General features: G+C 41.3%; 1 protein-coding gene across 7 annotated transcripts in view; it reads left to right on the top strand.

Annotated features, from left to right (window-relative positions):
• epn1a (epsin 1a) overlaps nt 1-12,371 on the top strand; it is a 52,687-nt gene that overhangs the window by 23,280 nt on the left and 17,036 nt on the right. For 3 of the 7 annotated variants that reach the window (XM_028821988.2, XM_028821989.2, XM_028821990.2), the window contains 2 exons: nt 4,533-4,646; nt 10,103-10,174. The exons of 2 other annotated variants lie outside the window; for them this stretch is intronic. In XM_028821988.2, the coding sequence (XP_028677821.1) occupies nt 4,533-4,646; nt 10,103-10,174 (186 nt within the window). The remainder of the gene's footprint in view (nt 1-4,532; nt 4,647-10,102; nt 10,175-12,371) is intronic. 2 more of the 7 variants (XM_028821992.2, XM_028821991.2) reach the window with 2 other exon arrangements.

The raw sequence follows: 12,371 nt of genomic DNA, 5'->3' as shown, positions 1-12,371 counted from the left end.
ATAAAATAAATAGAAGTAATCTTACATAATCACAATGAGGAAACCATCAGTATTACTGAAGGTTACAGAATGCAAGTGAATAGAAATGAGTCTTTAATCTCGTTTTGGACAGTTCAGTTGTAGACGACTTCTTTATGTGATGAGGTAAAGAGCATCACAGGCAAGGCGCAGCAGCTGCAGAAGCTCTGTACCCCTTAGTTTTACACTTGGTACGAGGGACAACAAGAGACAACTGACCAGAAGATCTAAGCACTCTAGATGGCTGGCGTAAAATACACAATTCAGATAAATAGGCAGGAGCAAGCCCATGTAACAATGTAAAAACTAGCAACAAGATTTTAACGAGAAGCTTGATGTTCACTGTTGCTCAAATGAGGGTACGAAAACGTCAGTGTCTGAGCACACATCCACTCGTACTGAGTGAAGCGATTGACTTGAGCCTTTCCTCACTGTGTTAAGTTAGAGCGGGTTCTCTAGCCATCTCTTTGTTTCTCCCCTCCCACTCTTGGTTCCCGAGTTATAAGATGAATCTTGCGTTTATTTTGTGTCGGACCTCGTATGTTTTCTTTTAAACCACATTGATAGGATTGTTTTTTGCAATAAGAACGCTAGCATTTAGATTGTGTCCAACATCACAATTAATCCTTGCTGAGGATGAAAACCAACTCCCCTGTGTTTACAGTTCATGGATTTACCCCACATAGTAACCACAGGGTTTGAAGTATAGAGAGGGATTTGAAGTGTGATTTGTTGAAGGTAAACCCACCAGAGAGTGGCGCGTAGTATTTGCAGTGTGGGTTTCACCAGATCACTAGTTTTAGTGTACAGATATATATATTTTTTTTTTTTATCAAAACAGACTTATACCATTGTGATTTGTATTACACCTATCCCCTTTTTAAAATCTCAAGCGCTTTTTTCATGGTCAGAATATGTGCCCAACAGAATGCGGATTCAGGCCTTCAGATGCCGGTCTTTAGCCACTTTGTCTTAAGACTTGGACAGTTTTTGCTTTATGTCAGGTGCAGAATGAATCGATCGTTAATGGCTTAAAAATACAACACTGGCCGTCGACGTGATTTTATTTTTGCGTCAGTAATGATTTACAGATGCATTAAGGGCGTCCGCACCGTATAAGAGCTGAAGCATAATTCACATTGTGGCGCACTTTGATGGGTCAGGACGAAGCCAAACACTCTGCCTGCAAGTAAAATGGTTTGACAGGGCAGGCCATTTCAGCACCTCCTAAATAAATCCAGAAGAGAGCAGAGCAAGTTTAATGTGCTGGTAAGGCAAATATGGAGCCCAGATGTCTAGTACAACTACAACTAATGTCAATTTTGTGAAATAGGCCGGAATGTCTAAGACAACGTCAGACCTCACACCTCTGTTTGTCCAATCACAGGTGCTTTTATTTGTTAGCCACCTGCCCATTCAGTTTTGACCAATTGGCGATTACATTGCTGATTTCTGTATGGCAGAACAGGAGACTTTTTTTTTTTTTTTATGTATTAGGGGGCTTCGCCCCCTGCTCGCTTCGCTAGCCAACCCCCATGCTTGAGCTACACGTTAGCCTCTTTGTGGTTCTGCCGCTTGCGTATGGGGATGCGGATGTACAATTTACTATTTTACATTACAGTGAGTAATTAACCATATTAAAAAATATTAAAACATAGTAATTTGAATGTAAATTATGTTTCATGTTGCATTCGAATTATTCGTTGCGTAATATGATTTAATTGTGTTTGGCTTTGGAAATTAACACGCATAAACTTTTTAAACTAACACTTTTACTGTAAAACTTAAGTAAAAACAATTTTTTTAATTAAATTTTTGTCAATATCACATTGAATTTTGATTCTGTGTTTGGACTTTCATCATGACAACGCAACGTATAACTGCCCGTGAGTGAATTTCGTTTCTCTCTATTAAATAAAACGACTTTTTCGAATGTTTGACTTTGAGATTTGTTAATCGTCTTTGAAAAAGCTATTCTAATGGGAAACTGTTAACATTTTAATACGAATGGCATATCAAGATCTCTCTGGTGTCTAATGTTATCTGTGGAAGGTGTACTACGTAACCTTTCTTGGATACATCCTTCTTTCAACAGTAATTTTTACAGTGGAAGACCAGACCGTGTTAACCATTGTAGATATTCTTTGGGATATTGTAAGTTGATGTTTTCGCCATGTTACCAATCAACATTTTTGCCGTTAATTCGTTTGACTTCATCGTTTCTTGGTGCTAGGATTGCCCGTGTACTCATTTCTTCTGTTGATAACCCTTTGGGATGAAATTCTCCAATAAGATTTTGACATAATACGTCTTCTTTAATTGGGAACTTAAAGTGAGGAAAACGTTAAAATGTATAAGAGCTGAGACAGCAGGTCCTGTGTCTGTCAAAAGCATTCACACGAATGAGAGGTGAGAGGGCCGTGTGTGTGGTTGAATATGGTTGAGAGGAGGGCATGACTTGAAAAAAATCTCATGGCCAAAGTCTCAACTTGCGGGACTTGAAAAAATTTCCCAAAAAGTCTTGCCCCGTCGCAGGATTTTTTTTTATTATAATAGAGAGATATCCTCTGTTGACATGGATGAGGAAAAAGAGTCAACATATTGGCAATAATAATTCTTTACATTTATATAGCACTTTTTCTCACTACTCCAAGCGCTCTCCATGCAGGGAGGACCCGGGAAGCGAACCCACGGTCTCCTAATGCAAATCAGCAGCACTCTTTTTCACCGAGAGTGTTTAGACCAGCATTTATGGCACTGCGTTTCTGGACTCTTTATTCTTAAAATCGGACAACAGTTGTATTCTGGTTCCTGCCTTGTGCCCAGTGCTGCTGGGATAGATCAGCTTTTCCCTCCTCAGGGGCCAGACCTACAGTAGATTAGTGGGTTTATTCTGCTCTCCAGTTGCCATGTCGTGGTTTTTTGTGTAGCTTTCTGTTTCTTTGAGAACACATTGTTGACTTTCGCACTTCAGAAATGTCTTCGTCTCATTTCCATCCCCTGGACTTGCTCATAACATCGAGATGTCTGGGAAACATCAAAGACCCTCACCGTCTATTGTTTGAATTGGGGAGGGAGACTAGCCTATCATAAAGGGCTCTTATTTGCTCTTCACGCCACAATTTGATTTATCAACCAACCTAACATTTGAGGGATAAGTTCATTATTGTTTAAGTCAAAGTTATTTCTTTACAAACCTGGCATGTATCCATTTGCCATGCAAAACAGTTAAGCACATTTCATAAATTTAAAAAGAATGTCTTCCCTGCTTTGGCGCTTTCCATTGTAGACTATGGTGCATGGAGGAAAAGCTATAAAACATATCAAACGCGTCTATTTATTTATTTTTCCTGTCCTACTGAGGGATGTAGAATGTGAGCCATCAAACAAACTGAGCTTCTCTTCTGTATGTGAGGTTCATAGCTGCCATGCCTCTTAAAGGATCTGGCACTGTGTGGAGGGTTAATAGCTGTGGTGCCTACAGCCACAGTCTCTGACCTTTTTTCGTTTTTCCATTCGGTTTTATTACATACACACTTCCCTTCTATTTGTGAGGTTCAAAACACGTGTGTTCCTTACTCTTCGTCACTACATTCTATGCATTGTACTGCCATCTGAACACACATTGGTTCATAACTTTCGCACGTAAAGAGCCCACCCCAAACCCATTTGATTTTACCATAGCAGACTAGTTGGCCTGAGTTGTTAGGGATGTCACATCAGACGATCAGCTTCACAGGAGCCCGCTGCCGACTAACTAAGATTATCTAAATGACGGTCACGGCTGAAAATCACTTGAAAAGTCGTCTAATGTGACACGGGCTAATAGGCTGAATTTTTAGACATACAGTAGATCCAAATAACACCAGAATCTGTTGTGCTGCTTGCTGAATCAGGGAAAACAATTCATTCAACTTTACAAAATACAACTTTTCCTTCAGAGTTGTGTCCCACTGCTAATTGATTAGTTTCAGCTGTAGTTCTCGTGCTGATGTCTCATAGCCAGAAGTCAAAGGATGGGACACCAATGTTGGGAGACCTCCTAATCTGATTGAAATCCACACAAAATGTTGAGTGCAAGTCTGTGAGACCCTTACTGTTTTCTTGGGCTTAAATGTGTGAAACGTCTCCTGGGCTGAGGGCTGAGATGTGCGAATGAGTGGCTGGTCATGTCTTTTAAGAACGGACGCCAGCTTGGTTTGTTTGGCAGTTTTTTGTCCAAGCGGGTAGCCGGCCTTTGTACTGGCCTGTTGGACTGTAGAAGGATTGAAAAGTATAGCCCATAACTGGTGGGTGGCTTGGAAGTTCATATTAGCTACAGATTGACAGCATAGTTAACACATTTGGTAAAAAAAAATGCCAACTGAGATTGCATTCTTTGATCACTGTACCACTTTTGCATATGAATTAATCATATAACCTTTGTTCCAACATGTGCGGAAAAAGTATTTTGCTGGAGCACTCTGCTTTCACTGTCAAAATTCTACTTCTTCACTCTGCTCATTTTGGCGCAGGTTCCTTCACAGTACGATGGACCTACAACTTCCAGTGAATCAAATCGTATTTGTGTTCGTGAACCCTCTAACAGCAGGAGTAACGAAATGGAACGAAAAACAGCACCAAAAAAAGTAGGATATGGCAAAAAAATATCAACTTACTGTTAATCTCAAGGGCAAGTTTATAGTTAGCTAGTAGGTCAGGTCCAGTCTACGGGCTGTAGATTTCTGCCACCCTGGTCTTTTGCATAGTCACAGTAGGGCTTGAATTTCAGTATTGTGGGAGTCATGTATTTTATTTTAAAATCTTCCCATGTTTTAAAGTGGGGAAATTCAAGTGTTTTTAACTATTTTGTCCTGTTATGGTATGAATTCAGAAAAAGAAAACACAATTCATGCATGCTTTGAGAATACAACAATGTGAGCAATAAACTGTGAGCTGCATTTATTTTAATCTGTGGCATGTTCAGTGAGGGAATTAGAAATGATAGTGAGATGGATCGCTGGCTAATAAACACACCATTCATGGACTCCACATGAAAACCAAGTGTTCAGATTTCTCCTACAGTTGATTGTCTGTCCATCCATTTTCTAACCTGTTTATCCAGCTTTGGGATGCCTCCTATCCTGAAGGCACCAGGCACAAGACAGAAACCAACCTGGAAAGTGCACTGCACTGCAGGACACCCTCATGCTCACACTCGCTTGTACAGGCCAGTTTGGAGTTCACAGTTCACTTATCCTATTTATCATTGAGGTTTGAGAAGAACACCCAGGCAAAATTTTGGGAGAATTGGTTCAAACATATTTTTGCCTGTGTGGAGTTTTGACAAGTAGCAATCTCTGTACTTGTGGCCAGTTTAAAACAGTAAAAGAAAGAAATGCTCTGCAGTGGATGCCTAACAGTTCCGGTGTAAAACAACATCAAGCAAGTCAAGGATCTCAGATGCATGATCCAACCGTGATAGGCTCAGGTGCAGAATCATCATTTGAGGGGGCTGAAAAGGTTTTAAAAAATCTGTTCTTAGTACAACCATAGAGCAGTAGGGTAGAAAAATCTTTCTCAAAATATGTCAGGAAGGGGTATGTTTAAGAAGCAGAGGGGTGTCAGTATTACCAATGACAATACAAGCTAACCATTCAGAAATACCAACACAGCCATCCTTGAAGGGATGTGCAAAGACAGATCAGTAAAATATTGCAGTATTACATTGTGAGCCTGGAGGTTTGTTTTTGGAGGTCTAATAACGCTCGTCAGTAGACGGATTAGGAGAGCATGGGGAGGTCATGAGGTCGCTGGAAAGGGGTGTGTGGCGCTCCCGATATCTATGCAAAAGGGCGAAGGTCCAAGTCTTTAGAGTCCTGGTGCTTCCTATCTTGCAATGGTTGCGAGACATGGATGCTATCCAGTGACCTGAGACGAAGACTGGACTCCTTTGGTACTATGTCTCTCTGGAAAATCCTTGGGTACCGCTGGTTTGACTTTGTGTTGCTCATGGAGTCCCGAATGAGGCACATTACCTGCATTGTGAGGGAGCGTCAGTTGTGGCACTACGGCCATGTGGCACGTTTCCCTGAGGGTGTTTCGACTCATAAGATCCTCATTGTTGGGGACCTGAGTGGCTAAACCAGGTCAAGGGGTCACCCATGTAACACCTGGCTGTGGCAGATAGAAGGTCATTTCCAGAGGGTGGGACTGGACCGCGTCTACCCTGTTGCAAACCAGGATCCCAAGTTGTTTTGTCGTGTGGTGGGTGTGGCAACATGCTGTACCAGTGCATGCTCCCCAACTTGACTTGACTTGATAGCTCTCAATGCGGTAAACTGCAACGCTTCCTGATGGCGCCACAGCAAGATGCTCAAAAGACCCGAAAGTACCAAAATGGGCCTCATTACAGTTTAATCGGCTCAAGAAAATACTCGCTAAACCACTGCCTTTTATACCCTGGTGAACTGTTTAAACTATGGTCTGTTGTGTTCTAATACTGTGCTCATCTGCAGCATAGGCGAAATGGTAATTAAGATTTTCACGTTTATACCGTTTATTCTGGGTAATAATAGTGAGGGTATGCTCCATTATTACTCTGCTAAAACCGTGCACATCTATAGGTGAACCCACTACAGAATTAATCACATCCTAACATAGGATTATAGTGAACATTAGAAGTAAAGCTAAGTAGTGACGAAAGACAGATTACATTTTAGATATTGTTGAAGAGGACCTTCATGTAGAACCTGTTTGGATGCAGGCTGTCACGTCGATAAAAAAGCGGTCTCTCCCAAAAGAAGTTCCGGTTGTCATGGAGCAGATTTTTTTCTCATACTAACTAAAATGATCTCCGTGCACACTAGTGTTTCGACACCATTTATGATAAAGTTTGCCCACACCGGGCAGCAGCCGAAACAGGAAGAGGAAGTATGGAGAACAGCAATGGACAATACAAGAAACATTTAGTTTGGACTGATGTTGAAGTGGAATTATTATTATTGCAAGTAGTGCACGAGTATGAGGCGAGCAAAAACAGCTGAGAAAATGTAATGAGCAGAATCCAATCAAGGAAGGGTCACGTATTACGTGCAAACCAATTGGAGTGCAGTTAGTCTGCGTTTTCAAAGCTCTCCATTTTCACCCATCCATGATGTGACACACAACTGGCGTTTTTTAGAAGTTTACAGTTCTGGAGGGTATTTTCAAAAGTCTCTGTTTTCAAGGGTTGAAAACACTGGGGTATGTGGATAGAAGGCAAAAATGGAGACTAATGTGTCTGCATTTTGTAAACGAAAATGTAGTGGTGCACCCCATTACCTTTAGAACAAATGGTTAGATGTTTTATCTTTATTAACAGGATTTCCTTCTCTCAAAGCCAGAGACTGTTTCTTGCATAAATAAAGCAGTCTACCACAATAAATATGTGAATTTTAAAGACATGTAGACTGACATTATTTTCCAATATGGTGCACTACAGCAGCATGTCTTTGGGATGTGGGAGGAAGCGAGAATATGCATAGAAGTCCCACACAGTTGGCCAGGTGAGGATCGTTTGCGTGGCATTTAGGCCAGGATTTGAATCACAGGGCCACAGTGCTGCTCCCAGTCCCGTCTCCTCCTCAAGATTTGCTTACTTTAACCCATTAAGCTTGGCCTTATTTTTGTCCGTTTTCTGCTACTTTGATTTAACTGGCTATAGCTTCATCATCCTTTGTTCAATATTCACATTCTGCTTTACTGTTTTATGATAGATACTTTATTAATCCCAAGGGGAAATTCACATAGTGAATTCATAAGTGTCCATAAGGTACACATCCATTATTGAAGACCCATGTATCATTTTGAAGGGCAGACCTTACTGTCGGAACATATATAGTTGGTAAAGAAATGATATCGTGTATGCAAATTACAACACTAATAGTTGAAAGATTCAAAAACATATCTCAATTATATAAAAAAAAATCCTGCAACGAGACAAAACTTTTTTTGAAGAGAATTTTTCAAGTCCCGCAAGGCGAGACTTTTGACATGAGATTGTTTCAAGTCCCGTCCTCCTCCCAACTATATTCAAACATGCACACAGTCCACTTACATCTCATTCGTGTGAATACTTTTGACAGACACATTTCCTGCACTCTCAGCTCTTATAAATGTTAACGTTTTCCTCAATTTAAGTTCCCAATTAAAGAAGACGTATTATTTCCAAGTCTTATTGATGAATTTCATTACGAAGGGATATCGAGAGAAGAAATGAGTGCACGGGCAATCCTAGCACCGAGAAACGATGAAGTCAAATTAATGCGAAAATTGTCTATCAGTTACACGGCAAATTGTTTTAAATGTTTATCAATAGAGGGTGGCACAGTGGTGCAGTGGGTAGCGCTGCTGTCTCGCAGTTAGGAGACGTGGGTTCGCTTCCCTGGTCCTCCCTACGTGGAGTTTGCATGTTTTCCCCATGTCTGCGTGGGTTTCCTCCCACAGTCCAAAGACATGCAGGTTATGTGCATTGACGATTCTAAATTGTCACTAATGTGCGCCCTGTGGTGGGCTGGCGCCCTGCCCGGGGTTTGTTTCCTGCCTTGCTCCCTGTGTTGGCTGGGATTGGCTCCAGCAGACCCTCGTGACCCTGTAGTTAGGATATAGCAGGTTGGATAATGGATGGATGGATGTTTATCAATAGACTCTGCTAAAACAGTTGGTGGTGATCGTGTGGAAGTTGAAAACATCAACTTCCAATATCCCGAGGAATAACAACTGTTAACATTGTCCAGTCTTCCACCACCCGAATTAATATTGAAAGAAGGATATATCCAAGAAAGGTAATATAGTACATCGTCAGGGGATAACGTTAGACGACAAAGGAGATCTTGATATGCCATTCATATTAAAACGTTAATCATTTCCCATTAGAATTGATTTTGCAAAGACAATTAACAAGAGTCAAGAGTTCGAAAAAGTCAGTTTATTTATTAGAGAGAAAGAAACGAAATTCTCTCACGGGCAGTTATACATTGCGCTGTCACGATGCAAGTCCAAACACAGAATCAAAATTCAATGCGATATTGATGAAAATGTAATTAAAAAAATAGTTTTAACTGGAGTTTTACAGTAAAAGTGTAAGTTTAAAAAATATTTGCGTGTTAATTTCAAAGCCAAACGGAACGAAAACATATAACGCAGCGAAAATCTCAAATGCAACATGAAACATAATTTACTTCCAAATTACTATGTTTTACTATTTTTTAATATGGTTAATTACTCGCTGTAATGTAAAATGGTTAGTTCTATTATGCATATGTGACAATTCCCATGAAAATAACAATCTGTTTAAATTGTACATCCGCTTACCCACATGCGAGCGGCAGAACTGCAATGTGGGTTGCGTGTGGGCTGACGAGCGAAGCAAGCAGGGGGCAAAGCCCACTAGTCTTTATATAATAAACAAGGAGAGACAAATTCTGAAAGGTAGAAAGCAGGTTGTGATGTAATTGGAAAGCTGAAATCCCCCTCTCATGTAGATAATAGTCTATCCATCAAATTGTACACAGTTGAATTGGGAGGTTGAAGAAAGCCATTTTGTTTTTGGTCAGGTGTTGTTGTGATACAGTAATTGGCAACCTTTGAAGGGAAAAACGAAAGACATTGCAGTGTGGTATCGGAGTATGCAAAACAGCATTTTAATATCAAAACACAATAGTTTATTCATAGCAATGAGTAAATGAATGATTTTATGCACTTCCTAAAAATTTGGCATCATTGTTTGGTCCCACCAGTGGGTCCAAAACAGTGGGGCTGAGTTTAAAGGGTTAAACCGCTGAGAAGTGCCGATTTATTTTGTTTTAAAGTCTTTACTTGCTGCTTTCCAATACTCAATGCGGTTGACACCTGAACTGTCAGTCTCACTGCTAGTGAAGGGCAGCGTCCAGATAAAGAATGGAAGTGGACTGCATCTTGTTAATGACTGGGCCTCTGTGGTGGGTGCTGCTGTGTTTGGTGCTGGTGGGGTTGGTTGTGGGATTGAAGCACCTGCCGGGCTTTCAAGGGCATTCATCACCTTCAACAGTGTTTCATTCTGTCTTTCTTTCAAACCCCTTCCCAGTTAGCCCCCCAAAACGACGAGGAACTTCAGCTGCGACTGGCCCTCAGTCTGAGCCGAGAGGAGCACGTCAAGGTCAGAGGTTACAGCAGGAGCAGGAGGTTATGGTTGAGGGCTTCTTTCCCCTTGCCATTAACACCACCTTCTTCTCCTCCTCCTCTTCCTCTTGTCTGTCTTTCTCGCTGTCTTTTAGACTAAATCCAACTAATGTCTAACAGCCTAATCATTTGATCAATATGTAGTTCTGCATGAAAACAACAAACTCTTACAATTAGTTGATTTTCTAGTTCTTGAGTGTGTGTGTATCTGTTGAGGTGTGTGTGCTTAAAACTGAGTGCTTCTGGTTTTTGTTTTGTTTTATAGAGAGCAGACGTGATGCCAGATACGCATGACACTCTGTTTCTAACATTGTGGTGCTTCCCCAGGCTGCTTACTTGTTATACGGTGTAGGAAGCGAGATTGGCCACTTTGGCGCCGGCTTCCATGAGATGCTTGTTTTTCAGCCAAGTGATTTTATTGCACACTATGTGAATTATGACTTTGGAGAGGCCGATGGGCTGAGTCCGTTTATTTTGCTCTGGCTGTGCCGTGAGGAATCCTGTTTATAGGGAAATTGTTTTACAGTTTACCTTGGAGTTTTTATTCATGTATGGTGGCCTTTCTTTAAAATTACAGGCGACTTTAAGAATTAAATTGACTTGATTAAAAGAAAAAAAGGTTTGCACTACCGGTCAAGAGTTTTAGATCATCTCAGTTTTTCCATTTTTTCTTCAAATCGTATCAGTTGATATACAAAATAAGCAGTAAACTGGCAGAGGCTTGGGTTAGGTTGGGTTAGCAAAAACTGAAAAAGTGAAATGTCAGAATATTACAAGTGGGCCTTCAGGGAACAACTAATAGGTTACACCCTACAGATGTTCTGCAGTAAGGCAAGTAAATGAAGCTTTGCCAGTTGAAGCAAACAATTTGCACATGTGTCCCAAATTCTGTTGATTACTTAAAAACTCTGTTAAAGCAGAGTTGGAACAGACTGTGTTACTACACCCTGTAGAGTACCACTTGGACAATATGACACTGTAGAAAACTGCAATTAACAAATGAAATGGGACCGAGCGTTATTACCCTTAGAAGTGTAGGCCTTTCATTTAGAGAAATTGCAAAAAGATCAAAGTGTCAGTGAGTCCAGCATTGTCCTACACAATCCAAAGGCAACTAGAAGAAACTCTGATGGGAGGAGACCTGACAGATCCAAAGTTCCCACCCAATCAGAAGTCAAGTTTCTGAGGGTCACCAGCTTGCGTGATCTCAGGGGCCTTCACAGCACAACAGCTTCAAGCACAACAAAACTGTGCAGGTCGACAAAAGTCAAGTGTCAGTTTGTAATGTGAGGAGGAGACTTTGTGCTGCAGGTTTAACAGGGCGAGTGGCAGGAAGAAAGCCATTCCTTAAGGGACATAAGTAAGAAAGCCCAAAGCTTACCTCCAGGCGATGTCAGAACTACGTTAAAAGAAAAGAACAAGACGGCGCACCTCAAGACATGGACTGGCCAGCATGGTCTCCAGACTTAAACCCCATTGAGTTAGTTTGGGAAGATTTGGACAGAAGGGCATAAGGAAAGCAATCTACAAATGCAACTCATTTGTGGGAACTTCTGTAACAGCGTTGGGAAGATCCTTCTGACTTCCCTTATAGAAAGATTGCCACGTGTGTGTTTGGCTGTTATATCAGCAAAAAGTGGCTATTTTGATGAATCAAAAATTTGAATACAGTTTTGTACACTTAATGATTCCTTGACGGACTATTTGTCATTGTTTTATTTGTTCTGTTATGGCCGGCCTTTCCACTGGTACTGTGAGTGCTGTGCAGGGAGAAGGCAGAACCTCTGTGTTTTTCCCAGTTGATTCTGGGATTCGTCATGTTCAATGCTTGCATGGACTGGGTGTTGAGCACTGGCGTGGAGTCCAGCGGCTGTGGGGCATCTGTTGGTGAAGAAAGATTCACTGATCTTGACTTTGCCAACGATGCTGTGATCTTTGTGGAGTCAATAGAGGCTCTGATCAGGGCTCTCGAGAGACTGAGTGAGGAGTCTGAGCTTTCGAATGTCCTGATAAAAACCAACATCCAGGCCTTTAATGACCTTTTAGGCACGGCCATCAGCACTTTGTCTGTCTGTGGAGAGAGTGTCGGCAGCGACATTCATGTTTCTGGTGACTCTTCCTATGAAGTCAGTAGACAGATTGGGAGAACATGGAGGGGGTGTCATGAGGTTGCT

The sequence above is a fragment of the Erpetoichthys calabaricus genome, chromosome 16 (genome assembly GCF_900747795.2).
Source record: "Erpetoichthys calabaricus chromosome 16, fErpCal1.3, whole genome shotgun sequence".
NCBI lineage: Eukaryota > Metazoa > Chordata > Cladistia > Polypteriformes > Polypteridae > Erpetoichthys > Erpetoichthys calabaricus.
The sequence above is the reverse complement of the archived record's forward strand: the minus strand, read 5'-3'. Positions and strand labels throughout refer to the sequence as shown.